This window comes from Arachis stenosperma, chromosome 7 (genome assembly GCF_014773155.1).
Source record: "Arachis stenosperma cultivar V10309 chromosome 7, arast.V10309.gnm1.PFL2, whole genome shotgun sequence".
Classification (NCBI taxonomy): Eukaryota; Viridiplantae; Streptophyta; class Magnoliopsida; order Fabales; family Fabaceae; genus Arachis; species Arachis stenosperma.
In genome coordinates this window covers 76,880,044-76,906,201 of record NC_080383.1, presented here as the reverse complement: position 1 = coordinate 76,906,201, position 26,158 = coordinate 76,880,044, and the positions used below count along the sequence as shown (strand labels likewise).

The window sequence follows — 26,158 nt, the reverse complement described above, 5'->3', positions numbered from 1 at the left end:
TCTCTTTTCCTTTTAGTTTAGCCCATAGTCCCCATTCTCTTTTCATAGCCTCCCACTTGTTTTTAAATTGTTTAGACTCATAATTTAAACCAGTCTCTTTCAAGAATTTTGTTTTTAAATTTGCCCAACCAACTTTGTTAAAATGTGTTCCAGGTCTATTTCCAGCCACCATCTCTTCTTTACAAATTTTTATGAATATAACAGTATTTCGTTCATTCCAATCAGCTTTAAATTTTCTTTCGGACTTGCCACTTTCATGAATTTGTTGGGGAAGAACATAAAAAAAAAGAAAATTATAAAACTAATTATATAGATAATAGCAAGTTGTATAAAAATAAAATCACATATAAAAAATAAAATTAAAATCACATGTAAAAAAATAAAATTAAAAATGAGATTTCATAGTATACAAAATATTCAATACAAATTTAATAATAAAAATATAATGATAAAAGGATAAAAAAAATACCTGGAAGGAATATATGCTGGTTCAGATGGAATGGAAGATGGTGGTGAAGGATCAATCCTTCCAACAAATGAATCATTACGTGAAAATGGTGGTGGAGGGCCAACACTTCCAGTAGATGGAACATTGCGTGAAGATGATGGTGGAAGGTCAGTGCTTCTAGAAGATGGAACCTTGCGTGAAAATGGTGGTGGAGGGCCAGTATTTCCAGCAGAAACAGGAAACATTTTTTTCACGGAATCAAAAATGAAAGTAGATTTTTTTCTTTTGAAATCAATTTTTTTTTCACGGAAGTGATAAAATGACTTATGAAGAAGGAGATAAGTCATCTATTTCTACTTCTTCCAAAAGTTGTAAATTAACTTTTCGAAAAGTCAAAAGTTCTTCTTTAAAATGGTGCCAAACACGCTTATCATAACTTTTCATAATTCAAAAGTCAAAAAAAGTATCTTTTGGCACTTTCCAAACGGACTCTAAGTATTGGTGAATATTATGGTGTAAATTATAAAAAAAATTACACATTATTGGAGTTAAATCTTGAAATAGTTTTTGAGATTGATATTGTATATTAAAATTGTTCTTGATATTTTAATTGTACTAATTATGTCTTTGAGATTGACAAAAGTACATTATGTTAGTCTCTAACCCATTTTCAATTAATGACGTGATGACATGGCTTAATGACGTGAGCTGTTAGTGACATGTGTCACTCCATGAATTGGCTCTGTGTCATGATATGATGATGTGGTGACCAGTGACACGTGGCATGCTGATGTAGATGGTTGTGCCACGTGTCACAATGCTATTTGACAATGTGTCCGTTTGTGTCACGTGTCGCAACAGTATTCGTTCACGTGTTGTTCATTATGTCATCACTGTAGATGCACCAAATTAGTCTCTTACTTTTCATTAAGTGCCTCATTTTACTCCTTGAAATTGAATGTCGTGTACCAAACTAGTCTTTTCACTAGTTTTTTCTCCTTTTTTTTCTATAAATTTAAAATTCTCAATATTTGTGAGGGTGCTTAAAGTGTCTTCAGTCTATCCCATTTACACATAATGAAAATGTGTATTTTATAAGAACAAAAAATGTTTATTTTAATTATCCATTTCTTGTTAAAAACACATGTTTTTTGATAAAAAAAAATGTGTCTAATCAATCATATAATTCTTTTATTATAATAACATACTTATATATTACAAAATTTATCAATGTTAAATTATTATAGAAAAAAATATATAATTAAAACTAAAATAAATTTTTACAAAAGCACTTGTATTTAAACGATATATGAAAAAATAGAATTGAAATTAGTGCATCCAAGATATTGAAAATTTTAAATTTAAAAAAATGAGAAAAAACTGGTAAATTGGCTAATTTTGTGCACGACATTCAATTTCAGGGATTAAAATGAGTCACTTAATGTAAGTATGGGATTAATTTAATGCATCTACAATGATGACATAATGAATGGATGACATGTGAACGAATATTGTTACGACATGTGGCACAAACGAATACGTGGCCAAATAGTATTGTGACATGTGACACAACCATCCACATCGGCATGCCACATGTCACTAGTCACCACATCATCGTATCATTACACGTGGCCAAACCATAGAATGACATGTATCACTAACAGCCCATGTCATCAAGCAATGTCATCACGTCGTTAAGAAAAAATAAGTCAGGAACTAACATGATACACTTTTGTCAATTTTAAAGACAATTTTAATGTACGACACAAATCTTAAAAACCATTTTGAGATTTAACTCAAATAATGTGTGATTAATTTTTTGAGATGACATATATCATATTCATAATAGTAATAACTGTAATAATAAAAGCAGTAGTACTTACACACATAATAATAATAATAATAATAATAATAATAATAATAATAACAAAAAACAGTAGTACTTGTTGTAAATTAGATAAATAAATAAAATAAGGAAGTATACTTAGATAACAATATACACCATAATTACTATTTTAATATAGATATGATTAATATATTTACTAAATTAAATATGAAGAGAAAGAAAATTGTATAAGAGAGAGAATATTGTAGTTGTTATTGATTTTTTGTGTGTATAATGCATCTGACGATGCCTACTATTTATACATGTAAATTGATTTTATTTTCAACCTTCATTTATTGGTTTTTGTCTTGTAAAGTGATTCATTCAGTATTGAAGGAAGATAGCCACCCAAGACATACGTGGTCATCCATCTTTATCACAACACTCCCCTTTAAATAACTACTTAGGATTATTGCCTCATTAAAACCTTACTAAAGAAAAACCCAGTGAAAAAAACCTTAGTGAATGAAAAAGAGTATAATATCCTTTGTGATGGGGACTTCTCATTAAAAACCTTGTCAAAAAAAACCCAATGGGAAAAAAACCTGACCAAGGAAAAAAGAGTACAGTCTCCCCCTTTTGTCGACATCATGTAATATCTCGAAATCGGCGCATCCCAATCTGATGTACCAATTTTTCAAAAGAGGATTTTGGGAGTGACTTTGTAAATAAATCTGCCAGATTGTCACTTGAGCGGATCTGTTGGATATAAATTGTCCCTTGATTTTGAAGATCATGAGTGAAGAAGAATTTGGGAAAAATATGCTTTGTTCTATCACCTTTGATATATCTGCCTTTAAGTTGAGCAATACATGCTGTATTATTTTCAAACAGGACAGTTGGAGCTATCTTATGGTCAATTAGTCCACATGATGACAGAATATATTGGATCAAACTCCTGAACCAAAAACTCTCGCGACTAGCTTCATGTATCGCGAGTATTTCAGCATGATTAGAGGAGGTTGCTGCTATCGTCTGTTTTGTGGACCTCCATGATATAGCTGTACCACCATATGTGAATATATATCCTGTTTGAGATCTCTCTTTATGTGGATCAGACAAATATCCAGCATCTGCATAGCCAACTAATTGTGACTTGGATCCATAGGGATAAAACAATCACATATCAACCGTTCCATGAAGATATCGAAAGATATGTCAGGTCGCGTGTTATTGGCAAGATATATTAGCGCTCCAATGGCACTAAGATATGGTACTTCAGAACCAAGGATATCTTCATTCTCTTCTTTAGGACGGAATTGATCCTTTTCCATATCCAAAGATCTTACGATCATTGGGGTACTCAAAGGATGTGACTTATCCATATAAAATCTTTTCAAGATCTTCTCTGTGTATGTCGCTTGATGAATAAAGATCTCATTTTTTGTATGCTCGATCTGCAGGCCGAAACAAAATTTAGTCCTTCCAAGATCTTTCATCTCAAACTCTTCTTTCAGAGTTTTTATAATTGTTGGAATTTCTTCAGGAGTCCCAATGATATTTAAATCATCAACATACACAGTAATTATAATGAATCCAGATGCGGTTTTCTTTATGAAAAAACATGGACATATATCATCATTCTTGAATCCGTTTTTGGCCAGATACTCAATAAGATGATTATACCACATTCGTCCAGATTGCTTTAGACCATATAAAGATCTTTGCAATTTAACTGAGTATAACCCTTGCGAATATTCACTGGATAGTTTAGATATCTTTAGTCATTCAGGAACTTTCATATAGATATCCCGATCTAATGAGCCGTACAGATAGGCTGTTACCACATCCATTAAATGCATATGCATTTTATGATATGCAGATAAACTGACCAAATAACGCAATGTTATCGCATCCACTACAGGGGAATACGTTTCTTCATAATCTATACCGGGCCTTTGTGAAAAACCTTGTGCCACAAGTCGGACTTTGTAGCGCACAACTTCATTTTTCTCATTTTGTTTTCTCACAAATACCCATCGGTATCCAACAGGTTTTACATCTTCAGGTGTACGGACTACAAGTCCAAAGACTTCACGTTTTGCAAGTGAGTCTAATTCAGCCTTCATGGCTGCTTCCCATTTTGGCCAATCATTTCTTTGTCAACATTCTTCGACTGATCTTGGCTCAAGATCCTTATTTTCATGCATGATATTTAATGCCACATTATATGCAAATATTTCATTGACAATTGTCTTATTTCGGTCCTATTTCTCTCCTGTAAAGACATAATTTATCGAGATCTTATTATTTTCACTATTTTCAGGTACCTGAACGTCTTCTGGCGTTATATCAGAATTTTGGACAACTGCAAGTGTCTCTACTATGTCTTTTTCAATAGGAATAGTATTTACCTCTTTTCTCTTTCGAGGATTTTTATCTTTGGAACCGACAGGCCTGCCACACTTCTGTTGTGTATTTGCTTCGGTGGCTATTTGTCCTACTGGATATCAATTCAAATTGGGGCATTTTTCACCCTGTCACGCTTCTGGCGTGAATTTGCTTCAGTGGCTACTTGTCCTACTGGGACATCAATTCAAATTGGGGCATTTTTCGCTAGTATATAAGATTTGGTTATTCTCTTTGTATCAGAAAATGCATCAGGCAATTCATTTGCTATTCTTTGCCAATGTAACTTCTAGTTCATATTGCCCTGATCAAGGATCTAAATGCATCAACGATGATGCATTCCAATTAAGTTCCTTTTCAGGAAGCTTATTCTCTCCCCCTAATGTTGGAAATTTTGATTAATCAAAATGACAATTCACAAACCGGGCTTTAAATACATCTCCAGTTTGTATGTCAAGATACCTTACTATAGAGGGAGAATCATATCCAACATATATCCCCAATTTTTTTTGGAGTCCCATTTTGGTGCGATTAGATGGTGCAATGGGAACCACTACAAGAAAAATACCCATTCAGCCACACTTTTTTTAAGCTACATTTGAAAAGCGTAGCTTATTCATACCTTAGGCTACGCTTTTCTCCGTGTTGCCTTTTTATAAGAGAAAAGGATACACAAATGCGGCATCATTTAAAAAGTGTAGCCTTAGGTATTATAGAAATCACTTATAAAGCGTAGCCATAGGTTGATATCTATAGGTTCACTTTTCGTATCAAAGAAGACGCTTTTAAAGGGTAGCCTATTTTTTAAATTTTGGGTGCACTTAAAAAGTGATGCCTAATGTATCCAGAGCAAAATACTTATCACTTGATAACTTTTTTTCCTCTTTTACGCGAAAGAAAACCTACACTTAGCGAAAATTTTTAATTCAATAAATCCAATCAATTATAATAAATTAATTATATCAACTAATTAACTCAATCAATTATTTTCTAATTTATTTTTTGAATTCAATAAATCAAATAAAATTAATTATACTAATTATTTGTATTGACTAATTGATTTGATTAATTCTTATAAATATTTTTATTTAATTTATTTTATTTATTTAAATATAAATAATTAGTTATTTAATTTTATTAGGATAAATATCAAATTCTATTTCTAATATAAAAATACAAAATTTTATTCATTCTATTTTATTTTACCATTATAAAAGATCATATATGCTAGAAGAAAATATCATTCATTTACTAATTACTCTTTCATTTGGTAGTTTTTATAACAATTTTTTTTTGGTTAAATTACACAGTTGGTCCCTATACTTTCAGTGAAATTGTAAATTAGTCCTTACACTTTAAAAGTTTATAATTGGGTCCCTAAAGAGAATTAAAATTTGCAATTTAGTCCTCGCCGTTCAAAAAGTGTTTGATTTAACAGAATATTCTCAGAATATTCTGTATTTTGATCATGTGAGCTGCACATGTTGACAATAGGGACCAATTTGCAATTTTAGTAAAAGTATGGGGATCAACTGTATAATTTAATCATTTGAAGTGACCAAAAATTCCCTAGGCTATCTGAACTTACCCCGTCCCTCCCCAACTTTCTCACTTTCTCACTTTCTAAAACGACACCGAACCCTATCGCTCTCTATCTGTCACCTCGGTTCACCGTCGCTACGTCAGATCCACCGCATTTGTGCTCACAAGTCGAGTCTTGCCTCCTTCCTCCTTCTCGCCTCTTTCATCCGACAACTTTTTCTTCTCTTCCAATCCCAATACTAAACACCGACGATAAATGAAAGAGAACAATTCTAATCCCAAGCATGCTCAAAGCGAACAATTTAATGTCTAAAAAAAAATAGTAACAACTCAACACAAAAATAACAACTCAATTTAATAGTGAATCCGGTGCGGTGACGGAGGCGAATGATACGTGAGCATCTTTCCTACCTTTTTCTAGTGAATTTGCATTTAATTTGTAGAGTTTAATCAATAATTAATTATCTTTTAGCCACTATGGATGCTACTTTGAGTTGTGTGCAATTATGTTTATTTTAGGTAGTATTCGGATGGATTTGATGGAGTTTTCACAGTAAAAGAGAAGAAGGCGAATGATGTTGTCAACCCTGACCTCTCTGCACTCAAACCTGAATAACTCGAGTTACAGAGGTCTAATTGACGCGATTCTAGTGGCGTTGGAAAGCTAACTTCCTGAGCTTTTTAATGATGTATAATAGTCCATATTTCTTTTCCATCAATTCTGCCAAGGCTGCGCCTAACTTGAGATTAGGCGTGGACTATTAAGGAATCAAGTGGTCCCCAACTCTCCAAGAAGCAAGCACGCACTCCTATTAATTATGATTTAAATTTTATTTTATTTAAAAATAAGAAAATATATTATTTAGTTTTAGGAAATATATATTTTACGTGATATATAATCCTCTTATATTTGGATAATTAGGGTTTTGTGGCATATAACTAGAATTGAACTTCACTCTCTAATTGGAATTAAGTGACCAAGGAATGGCAGTTAATGAATTTTAGAGGAGACTAAAAGGTCTAAGGAATCAGGGTTTAGTCACATATAGTTTGCTATGAATTAAACTTGCATGAGAGACAGAGCGGATGGGGTTGGGGTGCCATTTTGAAAAGTGAGAAAGTGAGAGTGAGAGAGCTGGGGAGGGGTAGGGTGAATTCAGATAGTCTGGGGAATTTTTTGTCATTTTCAAATGGTTAAATTACACGGTTGGTCCCCATACACTTGACTAAAGTTGCAAATTGGTCCCTATTGCAAACAGCAGCTCACGTGTTCAAAATACAGATATTCTGAGAATATTCTGTAAATCAAACACTTTTTGACGGCGGGGTAATTTAAACCTTTTTTTTTCTTCCTATGAGGCGTCGTCACAAGAAGGAAATTATCATGGACACAAATCAGCACACACTCTTCAACTCCCGTGCTCATCATTCATAGCAATATATATGATATGTTATCCATTAAGCATTTATATGCCATGGTGTTATCATGTTTGCATAAATAAATAAATAAAAAATTCGTAATTAAGCTTAAGTCATTTACCTATTTGTGTGGTATATTGTAGTGTAAAATTACTTTTAATTTGTGTTGTGCAATGATATTATGGTTTAATTTAAACTTTTTTTAGAATTGTGTTATGATTTTATCTCATCATTTTCTCTTAGATATTAAGTTGATGTATTTTTATAAAATTTGTAAAAAGATAAAAACTTACATTCAATTTATTTTATTGTATTCTTCTATTCTTCTATTTCTTTTTTTATTTATTTTATTTTTTTCAAATATCATATAATTTATTATAATTTATACCAATTAATTAATTATAATTCATTATATCAGTTAGTTTAATCATTAATTTATAATATACATGATAAAATAGATCATTTGTTACTTATACGTTTATTTTTCTAAAATCTAAATATGAATAATTATATTTTCAGTTTTTATTATGAACAAAATATTATTAATAATGAATAATAATTAACCACTCATACTTTTAATCAAAATGTTTGGATGATTTTTATATTTATTAATATTAATTATTGATTATTTTTTCATAAATAAATTATATTATAATTTTATGTTAGTTCATAATTGGTTAATGATTAATGTTCATGAAGCTATGTTACTCTAAATTTTATATTTTATAAATATTTTACTTAAATATAATTTTTTTAACATACAAATGTATTATTTTTAATAATATCATAATTTTATATTTTTTAATTATTCTAAATGAATATTTTATCAAATACTAATTAAAACCATTCTTCCATTTGCTTTTACTAATCTATCTTCTAACTATTATATAAAATTAAAATCGTATTAATGAATTTAATATTAAAGTTAATTTAGCTTTTTATTATTTAGAGTATTTTTCAATCAATAATTTTTACTCTTTACTCTTCTTTTTTAGTTTTATTTTGAATTTTAATTTAGTACTTAAAGGTAGTGAAATTCTATTGATACGGAAATAAAGTTACAAAATGGTCTATAGGGTAGAATAAGTAAAATAATGTGATACTCACATTGCAACATCCAAATGAAACAACTTAAGATCTAAAATGTTTGTCTTTCTCTTTTTCGCCGTCTATTCTATTATCTATTCTATTATATAAAAATCAAATTTTTACCTTTAATGATAGAATCAACGTAGCATACTTCTACTTTATTTTGTTTAACTCATTAAAGTCAATTTGAATTAATTATATCAACTAATTGATTTGAATAGATATTTATGTATCACACAATTTAAAATTATGTATATTAATTATTTGATTTAATTTTTATGATATATAAATTTAAAGAATAAATTAAAATAAGATAATTTATTACTTATTTAAATTGAATACAACAAATATAAATTAATTTAGTTAAAAATTTACTATTTTCTAATCTTCTACACATAAAAATGACAAAACAAAATTATAAAAATAATCTTTTTATCACTTTTTGCTATTTTAATTTTATTTTCTTTGCTTTTTTATGTATAATTTTATTTTATATTAATTTTGTTTATTTAATAATAAAATATACTCATATTAATTCTATCATATAATAATATATATTTTTCTATATTAATCAAAGAATTTCAATAGTTATTAACTACATCTAATAGAATGACTGAGAAAAATGACTGAGAAGTGAGAACTACGAGAAGTTAAACCCAAGTCAAAATACTGAAACAAAGAAAAGAAAACAGTGGATATATGATTAGAGAAAAATGTATAATAATGACAAAATATACTAAAACTGAATTTTTCTCTAACTAATAAAAGTGAGGTGTTAATTCCTCATAAATTCTTTTTTTCTCTAAAATAAAATCACTATTTTCTTTTCTAAATTTATTTTAGAAAAATATATTTATTATAATTATATTACAATTAATATTTAACGAATAATACATAATTATACTAATTTAGAGAAATATTTTTATTATAATTATATAAAATCAATATTTAATACATTATAAACTAATAAAAGTGAGGTATAAATTCTTCGTGAATTCATTTTTCCTCCAAAATGAAAGTACTATTCTCTCTTCTAAATTTATTTTAGAAAAATATCTTTATTATAATTATATTATAATATTACAATTTTTTGTGTGACTATATTACAATATTACAATTAGCATTTAATGAATAATGCATAATTATAATAATTTAGAAAAATAAAATAAAGTCCAGTAATTTATCTTTCGACTGCACACGTGTATAGAATAACTTTTAAGAAGGAGTCATGTATAGTAAATACGGTCGATGATTGTAAAACTGTATACTAACATTGATATAATATTATTTCAGGTATATGTTTTGCAGATATTAAAGAAAAGTGTTGAATTATTTTTTAGTAGATTTAAATTATTTATTATTTATTAGAGAATTTTATGCATTAGAATTCTCTAATAATTTATTATTTGTTTTGAGCTAATTTTGATATGTTCTTATTTGACAGTAAAACAACATATAAAAATTTGTTGGTGGATCTAAGTATTATTAAGTTATTTATAGTCACATTGAATATATATATTTGATTTATTGAAGAAAGTAGATTACTAAAACCAATTAATAACTATTTTAGAGTTAATATATTTCACATTAGTTTAAGAAAAAACAAATAATACATAACATGTTATATTTTTATTAATCAAATTATTATAATTTAAATTAATCTTAACAAAATAATTTAAAATTATAATTTCAATTTTATCACGTGCATGACACGGATTAATATACTTGTTATAATATTTAAAAACACGCTTATGTTCCTTTTCACATGTCAATTAGCTTTTCCTAGTTTCTTTTTACAATATTTACACTTTTTTATATAAAATTTATTATTGAAATTATCAATTATACTCTTATTAATTTATAAAGAATTGAAAATGATCTCTCTTCTTCCATTAATTAATGGCTATTCAACAATATTGTCTTTGAATTATTTAAATTTGAAGTTTCTCAATAATATATTATTCATTCAAACAAAAAGAAAGATAAAATAAGCATATGGATTATAATTAAAACCAAAGAAAAAAAATTTAAAAGTAAAACTCATTAATACTGTAAAACTATTTATTTAACTAACATGCATCGTGCTTCTTTATACCTAATAAATTTAAAAGGCATTTGTCTTTTTTGTTTTTTGAATTTTATTAACATACACGTTTTTTAAAATCCCTAGTTAATTAGATTGAGTCAAATCGATCTATTTGGAAAACTAAGTGCTGATTTTTTATTAAAATTATTAAAACTCAAAAACATTATTTAATTCGAATACACTCTACCATTTGAATTAGCGAAAGGTTATTTTAATACTAGATGTTTTAAAATAAATCAAATTGGGTTAGTACAGTAATTAATTTTCACTAATTTATTTAAATAAATGTTAAAAATTTGAATATTAATTTATGCATGCTATAATTTATTAATCAACAATAAATTTTTAATAAAATTTCGATTTGCGATATATTAGTTATTGATGACCTGTCGAGTTGGGATACCATCGAAAAACAAAAAAAAATAGAAAATAAAGGTGAAAAATCTACCTAATCAATCATTTCTTAAGAAAAAAAATATTTTTATTAGGTGAGAATTCATGTACAATTAACTTTATATAAAGATAATAGTTAAGAGTCATTTAATAATTTAATAGCTTTAACTAAATTTTCATTTTATATTTCTCAGTTATCAACTTTACGAAGTTAGTTGCACCTGAGTTTCTTGTTTCGTTATGAAAAATGTTAAAAAACCATAAGAATTGGTTATTTTTTACTATTACTTAACCATCAATTTAATTCATTTATTCTAATAATCTAATACCATATTTTACTTATATTTTTAAATATTGATAATTTATTAATAGCCAAAAGCAATAAATTCTCCAATAACATTCTTCTTTATATCATCAATTATGTTACATGAACGTACATAAACATCGAATATTAGCTTGTATCATGATATATATTTATTGTTCATAAAGAATTTTGATTAAATTATTATGAAAAAGTTTTATTATTTTGTCATGACATGGTTGATTATTTTGCTGCGAAATGTAACGTTTATTTATATTAATAGGTGATTGTTTTATTAAAAAATATGTGAAACATTTAGAATTAAAATATCAAACGTTTTTTTGTGCCGAAATCTAAATTCTGCGTTCCGAAATCCTTGCTGCACCCTGGGTTTGGAGTTGGAGTTGGTGCTCATGGGTCTTGATAGAATTTTGATGGTAGTTTTACTGCGCCATTCGTGCTATGAAGTTAATGTTGATTACCATGGTACTAAGTTGCAATAAGAGATCAAGGGAAAATTTAGTTTGAGATGTGCCACGAGTTCCTTATGTGCGTCCAGCTTAGTTCGAAATAACTATTTTGTTTTTTTGGTGGGCATATTCTTCTTCGTTTTGTACTTGTATTTATTTATTTATTTTTTTTATTTTTTAATTTTAATATGTGCTCTTAAAATACATAATAAAAAAATCCTAAAAAAAAATAATTAGAAGGAGCAAAGGTGGGGACCATGAAGAATAAATAAAATAAATGGGAAAAATGGAAAGAAATGAAGAGTAAGAGTACAGTAAGAGGGTATATAGTGAGATTACATTAGAAAGAGAAATTTAGAAGGGGAGTGTGGATAAAACGTGTTCTCCAACAGCCAATGAGAATAAAGAGAAATCGCACCAATCCCCTGAAATCCATCCAAACACTTTCCATTCCGCCACATCTATTGCACCATTTCCACACAACAACGAACCAAAACCAAAACGGTCAACACACCACCACAACTACTCCATAATTTTTTATTTTCACGCATGGCTGTGTCGACGAGCTTTTCGGGGGCTAAGTTGGAGGCTTTGTTCCTCAAATGTTGTTCCTCTTCCTCTGCCAATGCTGCTTATTCTTTGGTGTGTGCCTTCCAAAACCGCCGCCAAGGCCACCAGAACGACGCCGTTTCGGAGAGAGGCCTCGTTCGTTGTGACGCTTCGGCTTCTCCTGATGTTATTCTTGACAATGCTGCCGCCCTCTCTGCTCTTCAGCAGCTTAAGACTTCTGCCGCCGATAGTCAGTTTTCCTTCCTTCTATTTTTCCGATTATCTGATTTTATTGCTTACATAATGAAAAGTTTAATTGCGTTGTTTCTTTGCTCTCTTCTGTATTCATATTTCAAGTGTGTGCGATGAAGTCTCACTTGGATGTGGTGTTACATGAAAATTAAATTCATATTATTATTTTGTTTCTTTTCCTATCGGTTCACACTGATGAATTAAGTGTGATGATAATCCAAACTCAAGAGATTTGATTGTGTTTGAATGAAATCAGCATCAACATTAATTTGTTTGAAAAACTAAGATTACGACTATGACTCACTCACCTTTAATTGATTAACTTTGCTGTCAAATGAATGAAATTATTGAAGTTCATCAACTATGGCAGGGTATACGAAGGAAAAGAGCAGCATCGTGGTGATTGGACTCAGCGTGCATACTACACCTGTAGAAATGCGTGAAAAGCTTGCCATTCCAGAAGCAGAATGGCCCAGAGCCATTGGAGAGCTTTGCGGCCTCAATCATATTGAAGAAGCAGCTGTTCTCAGCACCTGTAACCGAATGGAGATATATGTTGTTGCTCTCTCTCAGCATCGCGGTGTCAAAGAAGTCACCGAGTGGATGTCAAGAGTAATGTCTAATGTCCATTCATTTTTCGTTATCATCCTTCACAGATTCCATGTGTTGTCATATTGCTCCTTCAAAAGTTTTGCCATATTTAGAGAAATAGATTAATCACATCAAAGGACGAATTTGATCATTGTTTTATGAGATAATGTCCAATTTGGTCTTTCAAATTTCCATCCTACATCAAAGCAGTTTCTGACCTTTGAAAATGGCCAAATTAGTCCTTTAGTTTATAAATACTGAATCTCCTTCATCTAATTTAACTGTCCTTAACACAATCATGATATAGAATTTTAAAGTGTCAGTGTGGCATCCTCAACAGTCAAGTGACATGACTAAATTTCAATATGATTAATTAGGCATCTTAGATTAGTTAATTGGATTCATTTTAGTCTCTACACCAATATAAAAATAAAACTAATTAACTAAAATGAGTCCAATTAATCAACTTACAACACCTATTTGATTATACTGAAGTCTTAGCCATGTCACCTTATTGTTAGGTTGTTAGGATGCCACACTGATACTTTAACACTCCATGTCAGCACTGTGCTAACGGCAGTTGAAGTTGAACTAGGTACACAGGTGATTCACGATTTGTTTCAGGGACCAATTCGGTTATTTTCAAAAGTTAGGCACCGTTTTGATGGGTGCTGAAAATTTTGGGACCAAATTAAGCATTACCTCATTATTTTTTTTTTTTTTTTGTTTATGAGAGCTTGAAAATCCCTTTGAACAACAAACATAGTGATGCACGAATTCTTGGAGGACCGAGTATAGGGAGTTTAGAATTTCTTTTTCGCTCAAAAACTAATAAATGCATATTGCACAATCCTGATCCTGTTTGCAGACTAGTGGAATCCCTGTTTCAGAACTTTGCCAGCATCGATTTTTGTTGTATAACAAAGATGCCACACAGCATCTTTTCGAAGTCTCAGCTGGTCTTGACTCTCTTGTGCTGGGAGAAGGCCAAATCCTTGCCCAGGTTAAGCAAGTTGTCAAAGTGGACAAGGAGTCAATGGCTTTGGGAGGAACATCAGCGGCCTATTCAAGCATGCGATTACTGTCGGGAAAAGGGTTAGAGCCGAGACTAATATCGCTGCAGGAGCTGTTTCTGTTAGCTCAGCTGCCGTTGAATTGGCCTTGATGAAGCTACCTGAAACTTCACATGGTAATGCTAAGATGTTGGTTATTGGAGCTGGAAAGATGGGGAAGCTTGTGATCAAACATTTGGTTGCAAAGGGTTGCACAAAGATGGTGGTTGTCAATAGAAGTGAGGAGAGAGTTGCTGAAATCCGCGAAGAGATAAAGGATGTTGAGATAATCTACAAACCCCTCTCTGAAATGCTTGCATGTGTAGGTGAAGCAGATGTAGTTTTCACCGGTACAGCCTCAGAAAACCCATTGTTCTTGAAAGATGATGTTAAAGACCTTCCTTCTGTGAGTCAAGACATTGGAGGCCATCGCCTCTTTATTGATATCTCAGTTCCTCGGAACGTGGGTTCATGTGTCTCAGATATCGAGTCTGTGCGAGTTTACAATGTTGATGACCTTAAAGAGGTTGTAGCTGCAAATAAAGAGGATCGGCTGAGAAAAGCAATGGAAGCTCAGGCAATCATTGGTGAAGAATCACAACAATTCGAAGCTTGGAGAGACTCGCTCGAAACCGTTCCTACCATAAAAAAATTGAGGGCTTATGCTGAAAGAATCAGGGCTGCTGAGCTTGAGAAATGCTTAGGTAAGATGGGTGATGATATCTCGAAGAAGACACGGCGTGCCGTGGATGACCTTAGCCGTGGCATAGTCAATAAGTTGCTTCATGGTCCAATGCAGCACCTGAGGTGCGACGGCAGTGATAGCCGGACCCTGACCGAGACCCTCGAGAACATGCATGCTTTGAATAGAATGTTTAGCCTTGAGACTGAAATATCAGTGTTGGAGCAGAAGATTCGAGCCAAGGTTGAACAAAACCATAGTGACAACTAAACTCCAACTCCATTGATTACACTCATTTATTTCATCAATTCCAAAAAGCAAAAGGAAAATTGAAAACATCCACCCCTGTTTAGGATTGTTTTTGTAACTTATAAGTTTCTGGTTGAAACAATGTAAGTCTCCATGAGGGAACTTCAACTTCTTCCTGAACCTCATAGTACATAGCCGTTCGGCTTTGTAGTTTGTAGTATACATAATAGAGTGAACTATGGCGATCTTTGTATTTATCACAAACAATGTATGCCTAAGATTTGTTCCCTTTATTGGGAATAATGATTTGTTAATACTACTAAGTAGAGAATGGTTTTTCTTGTCATTCTTTATGCTCTATTTCTTTAGCGTGAGTTAGATTGTAGATAAAAAACCTTTGAGCTGAACACTGAAATAAGGGTCCAAGGCACAAGGAATTTAGATTCTCCAAAGCGAGTAAGTTGGTAAAGAAACCAAATAAGTGGTTAATCACTATTGAATTTGTGACTTTCATGATATGTTTACCTTATTATTTTAATTTAAGAATGATTAAATCTTTATTTTATTATTTTATCAACTTTCTCATTTTAAAAGATCTAGATCCAGGCATAAGAATTTCATAATGTGGAATCTAGGGAGGGTATAAATCTAGTTAGATGTGCTTCTGTTATCTTTTAATGAGTTCTACTTCAATCTTGAATTAAGGAGTTGAGCTTTATTATTAACTATCTAGATCTTGCATAGTAGTTCGTAAAAAGATGTCTGTTTAGAATGAAGAGGAACTTAATATGGAGAGAAGACGAGCATAGTTGTTTTTGTCCACTAGTATAGTATTAGCGGTGATCCCATTGACACATTGTCATGTACGAAGTGATTGCATAATCTAGTTTCCTATGTGGACTTCTGAGTTATACTTTGAGATTTTAGGGCTATTTTTTTTCCTCAAGTATAAACAACAAACAATACATAAATTCATGATTTTGGTATCAATATATCTAAAGTGAAACAAAAAAGGACACTAGATCCTTGCTAGTCATCTTGTATGAAGATTTTATGGGCCTTAACTATAAGATCAACAGCTAGAATTTAGTCTTTTTTGATATTGAAGAGAAAAAAAAAATCTCACGGGATTTATCAAATATTTTTGTATGATTATATATCTTTGGATTTTTAACTCCGCCTATGTTATACTTGCGAGACATAGCCGGTCCCAAATCCGGATAAAGGAGTAGGGTTGTGTTAGGTTTACGACAATCAAAATAAAAACATAGTCGAATCCTCATGACACGAATCAAAGACGTTATTGCGCTAAAACTAGGTCGTTGCCGGAAAGCAACGCGCTGTATGGCTCGAGTACGGTGTCAAATGAGTAAGGGTCACTGCGTTTTCGTGAACGGACGAGGGTAAATAAGCTAATTCACAAAGTAAAAGGTAAAGGTCGTAGCGACAGAAGTTGAGATTTGAGACATGGAACATAGGCACTCTAACAGAAAAATCCATGGAGGTGGTGGACACCATGACAAGGAGGAAGATTAACATTATGTGCCTACAAGAAACAAAATGGGTTGGTGCGAAGGCTAGGGAGTTGGATACTTCTGGATTCAAACTTTGGTATACAAGAAAGGTGAAGAATAGGAATGGGGTTGGTATTATTGTGGATAAGCAGTGAAAAAAGGACGTAGTGGATGTCAGGAGGGTGGGAGATCGGATCATCTCTATCAAACTTGTGGTGGAGGGAGGTGCTTTTCATGTGATTAGCGCATATGCACTGCAAATGGGTTCGGACGAATAACACAAGATAAGATATTAGAAGGATCTAGAGAGTTTGGTCCAAGACATACCTTCGGCAGATAAGATTTTCTTAGGAGGAGATTTAAATGGCCATGTTGGAAGAGAAGTGACTAAGTATGAAAGTATTCACGGAGGCCATAGTTTCGGGGTGATCAATGCCTAGGGTAAAACTATTTTGGACCTCTCCTCAACCTTCGACTTCTTCTTGTTGAGGAGAGTCGACTGAAAATTTTGCATTAATTGTAAAATTATCCCGAGAGAATTTAACAACACAACATAGGATGCTCATCATGGATTTTCACGTTGAGCAAAAGTTAAGGAAAAGACATCATACGAAAAACCCAAGGACGAGGTGGTAGCGGATGAAAGGTGAGGAACAAAGAAGCTTCCTAAGACGGGTAGGAGAAGAGGCAAAGTGGGATGGGAATGGAAGTGCAGAAGAGATGTGAAGTTATTAGAAGAATAGCAAAAGAAAGTTTTGGTAAATCTAAAGGAATATGACAAAAGTTTTGGTAAATCTAAAGGAATAGGACCAAGAGACAATGAGTCCTGGTGGTGGAATGCGAGTGTACAAGAAAAGATAAGGATAAAAAGGGAGTGCTTTAAAGAGTGATCTTTATGCCGCAATACAAATAATTGGGAAAAATATAAGGCAGCTAAGAAAGAGACAAAAGTGGTTGTAAGTGAAGTAAGAACAAGAGCATATAAGGGTCTCTACCAGTCTTTGGGCACGAAAGAAGGAGAAAAAGGTATAAATAGAATCGCAAAGAGTCGTGAAAGAAGAACGAGAGATTTGGATCAGGTTAAGTGCATAACAGATAAGGATAGAGAGGTGCTAGCTCAAGAGGAGAAAATTAATGAAAGGTGAAAGAGCCACTTCTACAAGTTATTTAATGAAGGACATAAGACTCTTCCGAGCCTTGGTCGGTTATGCACAAGGAAAAAAGATCAAAACTTTGACTATTATCAAAGGATTTGAGACTTCGAGGTAAATGAGGCTCTAAAGCAGATGAAAATTGGCAGGGCAGTAGGACCTAATAATATCCCGATTGAGGTTTGGAAGGGCCTTGAAGGAAAATGCATCAACTGGTTAACCAAGCTTTTTAATGAGATTTTAAGGTCAAAGAAAATGCCTGATGAGTGGATAAAGAGCACCTTGGTACCTATCTACAAGAATAAGGAGGATATACAAAGTTACAGAAACTATAAAGGGATCAAGCTCATGAGCTATACCATGAAGTTATAGGAAAGGGTGATAGAACGGAGGATGAGAAAAGAGACACAAGTAACAGAGAACCAATTTGGATTTATGCCAAGCAGATCCACCACCGAAGTGATATACCTATTAAGAAGGATGATGGAGAGGTATCGTAGTAATAAAAGGATCTACATATAGTGTTTATTGATTTGAAAAAAATGTACGATAGGGTGCCAAGGGAGGTTTTATGGAAGGTTTTAGAAAAGAGGAGAGTAAGGATCTCATATATTTGTGCAATTAAAGACATGTATGATAGGGCACAACTAGTGTAAAGACTCAAGGTGGTGTGACAGAAGAATTTTCTATTGGTATAGGATTACACCAGGGATTATCCTTAAGTCCATACCTTTTCATATTTGTCTTGGAAGTACTCACAGAGCACATCCAAGAGCCTGTGCCATGTGCATGCTTTTTGCCGATGATATCGTCCTTATGGGAGAGTCAAGGGAAGACCTAAATAAGAAGTTGGACTTATAGAGAGAAGCTCCAGAAGTGTATGGTCTGTGCATAAGCCGTAGCAAGACGGAATATATAGAATGTAAGTTTGGTGTGAGAAGGAAAAATCCTAATATAGAGGTGAAGATTGGAGAAAACATCCTACAAAAAGTTAAAAGTTTTAAGTATCGTAGGTGCATTATAAAGAATAATTGAGAGATTGAACAGGATGTAAATCATAGGATCCAAGCAGGTTGGTCAAAATGGTGGAGTGCATCTAGTTTTATATGCGACAAAAAAGTGCCTTTAAAACTTAAAGGTAAATTCTATCACACTGCTATAAGACCGGATATACTTTATGGTACGGAGTGTTAGGCGGCAAAGGGGAGCACAAACATAAGTTAAGTGTGGCAGAGATGAAGATGTTGAGATAGATGAGTGGTCATACACGATTGGATAAAATAAGGAACGAAGATATAAGGGAGAGAGTTGGAGTAGCACCCATTGTAGAAAAGATGGTAGAATCGCATCTCAGGTGGTTTGGACATGTGAGAAGAAGACCGACAGAATACCTAGTCAGGAGGGTGGGTGAGATGGAAGATGGACAAGTGGTGAAAGGAAGAAGAAGACCTAAGAAGACCATTTATGAGGTGGTCAAACTAGATCTACATATAAACAGTCTCTTTGTAGACATGATACATGACAAAGCTCAATGGCGTCGTTTGATTCATGTAGTTGACCCCACCTAGTGGGACAAGGCTTTGTTGTTATTTGTATATATATTTGGATTTTTAAATGATGATAAAATATACTTTTGTCTCTAAAGTTTATTAAAAATTTTAAAAAAACTCCTAAGTCTTAATTTGTTTTAATTTCATTCCAAAAGTTTTAAATTTACATCAATTCTACCCTTTTAATTAATAGTGTTTAAATCATTAACAAATATTAGTAATGTGACAAATGATGTGATAAGGAAAGTGAAAACATACTTATTTTAGTAACCATTTGTCTTCTCTTTTTAAATGATTTCTCTTATTTCTTTTCCTTAGTGACGAAGACAAACAAAAGCTAGAGAACAGAGTCACACGAACAGACTTGGAGAGGGAGGAGAATGTCGTACCATTCTCTTCAATCTTCCGCTGTGACGTTGCAAAATTACCAATCGCCAATTTGATAATTCCTTTTCCAAATCACCAATCATCTATGTATCTTGCCTTACTATTAATATATCATCTACACATAGCAGTACGAAGAGGAACTTATCACCTATAGATATTTTGACATACACACAATGATCTGTATTCGTCCTGGTGTATTTATGACTCACCATAACAGAGTCAAACTTCTTACCATTGCCTAAAAAATTGCTTTAAATCATACAAACTCTTCTTCAATATGTAGATCATATTCTCATTTCTGATTAGTTCTACAACTTTTTTTGGTTATTTTGTGTAGATTTCTTTTTCCAAACCTCCATAAAAAAATGCAGTCATCAAATCTAACTAACTGCTCAAGCTCCAAATCTAACTAACTGCTCAAGCTCCAAATCTAAGCAAGCTGTCAATATGAGAATCACTCGAATAAAATTCATTGACAATAGAAAAAAATCTCATCAAAATCTATTCTTGACTTTTGTTCAAAGGCTCTAACAACTAAGCACGAACTTGTATTTTATTAACTTGTTGCCATCTTTCTTGAGTTTGAACACCTATTTGTTCTGAAGAGCCTTCTTTTTTTTAGAAAGTTTAACCAACTTATAGGTATTTTTTTTCTTTTATAGAAAATTTCTTTTTTTTTTATCAAATAAAATAAAAATCAACTAACCTATGGCTCATGTGTTTCTTCAAGTATTAAACTAAGCATTTTTTTTCTCAAAACTTCTTGTTTCTCTTTTACTCTATAAGTCCCAACCAATTTTAATTAAAGTATCACACAATTTATTATAATTTTTTATTATCAATGGTGTGGATTAAACTTGTATACATTTTTCATACATTAACGATTAATTGTATCCAATAATCAAATTACATTTTTTTTATATGGTAAATTATATGGTAAAGATTCAAATATGTATAAAAATACAAAGATTCCATTAAATGCAATGTAATTGCAACACATATATATGCTGAAAGTAGTTAAGACGTGGTTTGAGATGAGTTCTATAATGCGATGAAATGATGATAAGATTTTTTTTGGGTGACTAGAACAAATAAGATGAGTATGCAGAGAATGGGCTAAGTAGAAAAAATATCTAATAACATATTGGTAGACGGTCTCATAAGAGTTTACTAGTTGACATGCCTTTTTGAACGGGAAGATATAACTTTCGCAAAATAATTAAAACATTGTTGGAAAAAATTACAATAAACAAATCTATATTAAATAATTATATATAATAATAATAAATAATTTAAATTTTATTTAATTGGATATATATCATATGAAATAATTAATTTAATTTTAATACATATTAGTGCAAAATAGTTTACATGCGCATTCAATTACATAATATTACGTAAAAAATAATTATTTTTATATTAACTGCATGAATAATAGTTATTCAAAAAATATATGTAATTGAATAACTGTATAAAATATTTACATTATTAATACATCAAAATTAAACTCAAAATTAATGTATAAATAATTTTAGTTATATTTTATATTTTTTACCTATCCCACATCGGAAATGTCGTAAATTCTTCAGCTTCCTCCTTAGAATTTTCTCTGAGACTCTCAGCAGCTCTAAAAGCTCTAGTTTGCTATTGGCGTCTTCTAACAGTCCTTTCAATCTCAAGATCAAAATAAAAAAAGATTCCATGTATCCGTTCCTACTCAAACAAATTGAAAATAAGAAAAAGTAAGAATTTGTATGTCAGAGCAAAGAGAATTTCTAATGAGATAAACTGAGTAAAAGAAATAAAACAAGGTAAACTAAAACAGAAAATATAAATTTTTGAATATTAAAGAGAAATTTAAAATAAAATTTTGAAAATTATGAGAGAAAAAAATAAGAAAATACAATGAATAAAACAAATGAAAAATACCAAATAATTTTCGAAAATTAAAGGAAAAAATTAAACAAATTATAGCAAAAAAGTATAATCTAGGTAATCAAACAACGGGTAGTTGTCAATCACAGTTAACCCCTGGTAACGGTGCCAAAAACTTGATGCAGAATTTCAAATACCACAAACTAACTGGCAAGTGAATCGAGTCATATCAAGTAATACTTTGGGTGAGTGAGGGTCGATCCCACGAGGATTAATGGATCAAGCAACAATGATTGAGTGATTAAACTAGTCAGACAAGTAAAAAGAAGTGGTTTAGTTCAAATTTGCATTAAACAGTAATTCAGAGAATTTAAGAAAGCAAACAGTGAATGGGTTGTGAGAATTATATGAGAAAACAGTTAAGGTTTTGGAGATGTTTTCTTTTCCAGATTAACAATTCTTACCCATTACTTTAATCATGCAAGATTCAATTCATGGTTAACTTTAATTGATTAAACTCTAATTTGTTAGTAATTTAATCTCCTCTAACCTAATCAACTTCCAATTCTTTGGTCACTTAATTTAGATTAAAGGGTTAAGTCCAATTCTAGTTTATTGGCCACAAAAACTCTAAGTATCCAAAGATAAGATGATTATATGTCATGTATCACGTTAAGTCCGAGTAATTAGAGAATTATGAGGAGTTGGTTTCAAGCTATTATTCAAGTAATTTTACTTTTTCAAGATTCAACAAGAATTCAATTAGAAAAAGAGTTATCTTCTAATATACTCTATTCCTAGGATGAAGAACAAAATCAATACTTGAATTTAAATCAATGTATTACTTAAAAGTAGAATGACAATAGGTTATTAATCTATCAAAATAAACAAAACTACTAACCTTAATAGAGGAGGTTTAGTTGCTCATGGGTAAAAAGAAAAACCTAGAATTGTAAAAAGTATCAAAGTATCTAATGAGAAAGAAGAAGCGAAGAGAGGCCAAAGGGTTGAATCTTTTCTCCTTTTATATCTAATCCTAATTAATTTGAAAATAAAATAAAATTACAAACCCTAAAAGATTTTGTTTTATTTTAATTAAATATAAAAACTAAAGCTAATGAAGCCTTCCTTGAATATCTGAAAAACACATTACTAGTGCTAAACGCCAGGCTCGACGTCGCTTGAATAGAGACAATTTATGGACTCACTGATCTCCTGGCACTAAACACCAGGTAACGGCATTTAGCACCACTAGGGCACATTCTGGGCACACATTACGAAGCTTCTGGCACTAAATGTTAGGTCGTGACGTTTGGCGCCAAGTGACAGAGTTCAATATTTTTTCATTTTCTTCTGCAAGAATTCTGTTAACTCGCGCCGAACCTTACCTGAAATCATCAAAACAATAGTGCAAATCAAAGTAGCATCCAAACTGGTCTAAAACACCAAAATCTAATAAAAGCTCAATAAATCTATATCTAAATTACAAAGAAAACATAGAAAAGATTCTCACACATCACATATGAGGTTTTCACAATCTTGATGGGTAATGCATTAAATAAAAAATAGATTTCTGGAATTAAATTAGCACCTAATGCACCAACCATAACACATTTATTGTTCACTGATGATTGCATCATTTTTTCAGAAGAAAAAGAGGAGGAAATTTATCAATTGATTCAAATTCTTAACCTATACACCTTGGCTTCTGGTCAAATAATCAACCTGAAAAAATATGGAATAACATTTGGCAACCAAATTCCAATCCAAACTAGAGTCAATATAGAAGAAATTCTTAACATTCCTTCCTGGGACAACCTGGATAAATATTTAGGGCTCTCGATACGATGGGAAGAGCAAAAAACAAGTCCTTGGAATAAATCATGGAGAAAGTGGAAGAAAAATTGAAGGGTGGGAGAGCCTTCAAAACTAAGCCGGAATGGAGGTCTGATCAAAGCAGGCATACAAGCGATACCAACTTATGCCATGAGCAACCTTAGATTTTTAAAATTGTTCTGTAATAAATTGAATGCTAAAGTGGCGAAATTCTGGTGAAGAAACTAAGGAAAAGAAAGAGGAGTGCATTGGAAAGCTTGGTCAAAATTATGTGGAAGTAAAAAAGAGGGGGGTTTGGGATCCAAAGAATTCTATCATTAAAACACCACGCAACTAGCCAAACAAGCATGGAGAATAATAAAAAAAACCCGGAAGCCATTTGGTTGTAAACTCTTAAAGCCATATACTTTTCAAATTGCAAACTTTGGGAAGCGCAGAAGCACCGAAATAGATCTTGGGTGCGGAATAGCATATTACAAGGAAGAGATCTTTTGAAAAGCAAAGGTAAATGGAATTTAGGCAAGAGAAGTGGGGTGAGAATTTAGGGTGATAATTGGATTCATAATATCAATGAACCACTAAAAAAGGGCTGCAATGACAATCAAAGAGTGGAAGAATTTCTCACCAACTCCACATCATGGGGCAAAGCGAAAATTCAAAGGAGTTTTCCCCCAATTATAGCAAATATGATAGTTCAGACTCCAATTAGCAAAACCTCAGATTCGAATAAGCTTATTTGGCCGTACATGAAAGATGAAGAATATTCAACAAAAACAGGATACTATGCGGCAAAAAAAAAAAAAAAGAGAAAGAAGTAAAAAACCCAAGGACAACTCATCGACAAGAAACTCAATGGAGGAACTATGGTAAGGGATATGGAATATGAAGGTTCCACAGAAAATTAAAATATTTATCTACAAGGCTACACAAAATATAATACCGGTAAGGGCAAATTTATTGAAAAAAAAGCTTACTAATTCCAATATTTGCAAGATTTGCTTGCAGGAAGAAGAAACCAATTAACATGCTCTTCTTTTGTGTGATTGGACAAGAGCAGTAGTGTGGTTTGGCTCTCAGTCACAATGCATCTCCTCAAAGGAGAACGTAAGATCAATAGGAGACTGGCTCCAGGTGATGTATACGAGTGGTAAGAGGGTAGGCAAGACAGAAGCGACTCAGAATTGGCATCATTATGTGGTCTATATGGAAGGCAAGGAATATACATGTGTACAACTATATAGAACTTAACCCCGAACTAATCATTAACGAAGCAAGGAAATTAGAACAAGAGTACATCAGCCATAACATCAAAGTAATGGAGACAAACATAACAAGCAAAGTACCTATTAAATGGAGACCTCCACCATAGGGCTGGCTCAAGATAAATATCGATGCGGCCTTCTCAGATGGAACCAAAATAGGCAAAGTAGCTGCAGTGTTCAGAGACCACAATGGGAACGTCTTGGGAGGAACAGTTACCAAATTCACAGCACAATCAATTCTGTTAGCAGAAGCACAAGCAGTTAGAGAAGCTATAATTCTGCCCGACAACCTAGAAATTCAAAAGGCTACCATTGAATCAGACAGTAAATTACTAGTTCAAACCCTCAAAATAGGCAGTACAATTTGGGAGGTTGATACAATAATCCAGGACGTCAGGATAATCCAAAGAAGAATATTTATTTGTGGTTTTATGTGGACGTCTCGCGGGAAAAACAAACTTGCATACATCCTTAGCACAATTAGAACACTAGAACCAGCTACTCAATTCATGGACTATTAATCCCCAAACTCAACTGGCAGACATAATAAAAAAAAAAGAGACCGGAGATCCCCCATTTTAGTCTTATCCAATCTTTTTTAGTACAACCCAGCGATGGATTCAAAGACCACAACCAGCGTTAGAAAGAAAGTTTTGTCTCGAGTCCCAACATTCCACAACCATGGGAGGAACTTGCATCCAAGAGCCAGTAAATCTCAGTTGTGGTTCTAGGTTGTCAATGGAAGCATGCCCCTAGTGTCTACCTATAGCGTCACACCTCCTGCGTCCAAGCGTCCTCCTCTCTGACAGTCGTGCCATCTTCTCCATCATGCACATTGATCGGCGGAGCAGCAATACCCCTCTCCCTTCACCATCATTGGAACAACCATTCCATCAATGCAGAACCAACAATAGAGAGTGTAGGAATCGTCCTTACCAGAGCATTAGTAGTTTGTAATCTTCCGGTCTTGTGTGCAGTGCTAATCTAGGGAGTGAGCATAGTTGTTGTTGGAGTTTAGCATTGAGGAAGTTGAACAAAGGTGAGAGGGAGAGGTAGTTTGAATTAGAAAGTGTAGGTCTAGGTGGGTCTCTGGTTTCGAGTCCTGCTTGGGTGTAGACCGGATATGCCCGGCTCTCACCATATCCAAAAAAAAAACATAAAAAAAAATTAGAACACAAAATTAAAGTTAACTTTTTCTTTTGTCAAAATCAATGTAAAAAATTTAA

The 26,158-nt window shown here is 32.2% G+C and overlaps 1 protein-coding gene across 1 annotated transcript; it reads left to right on the top strand.

Annotated features, from left to right (window-relative positions):
- The first annotated feature begins 12,389 nt into the window (after positions 1-12,389).
- LOC130941549 (glutamyl-tRNA reductase 1, chloroplastic-like) lies at positions 12,390-15,703 on the top strand. The gene is given in 4 exon segments (XM_057870101.1): positions 12,390-12,781; positions 13,154-13,395; positions 14,243-14,407; positions 14,410-15,703. Coding segments are annotated over 4 exon segments (1,626 nt in total). The 5' UTR covers positions 12,390-12,531; the 3' UTR covers positions 15,379-15,703.
- The last annotated feature ends 10,455 nt before the right edge of the window (positions 15,704-26,158 follow it).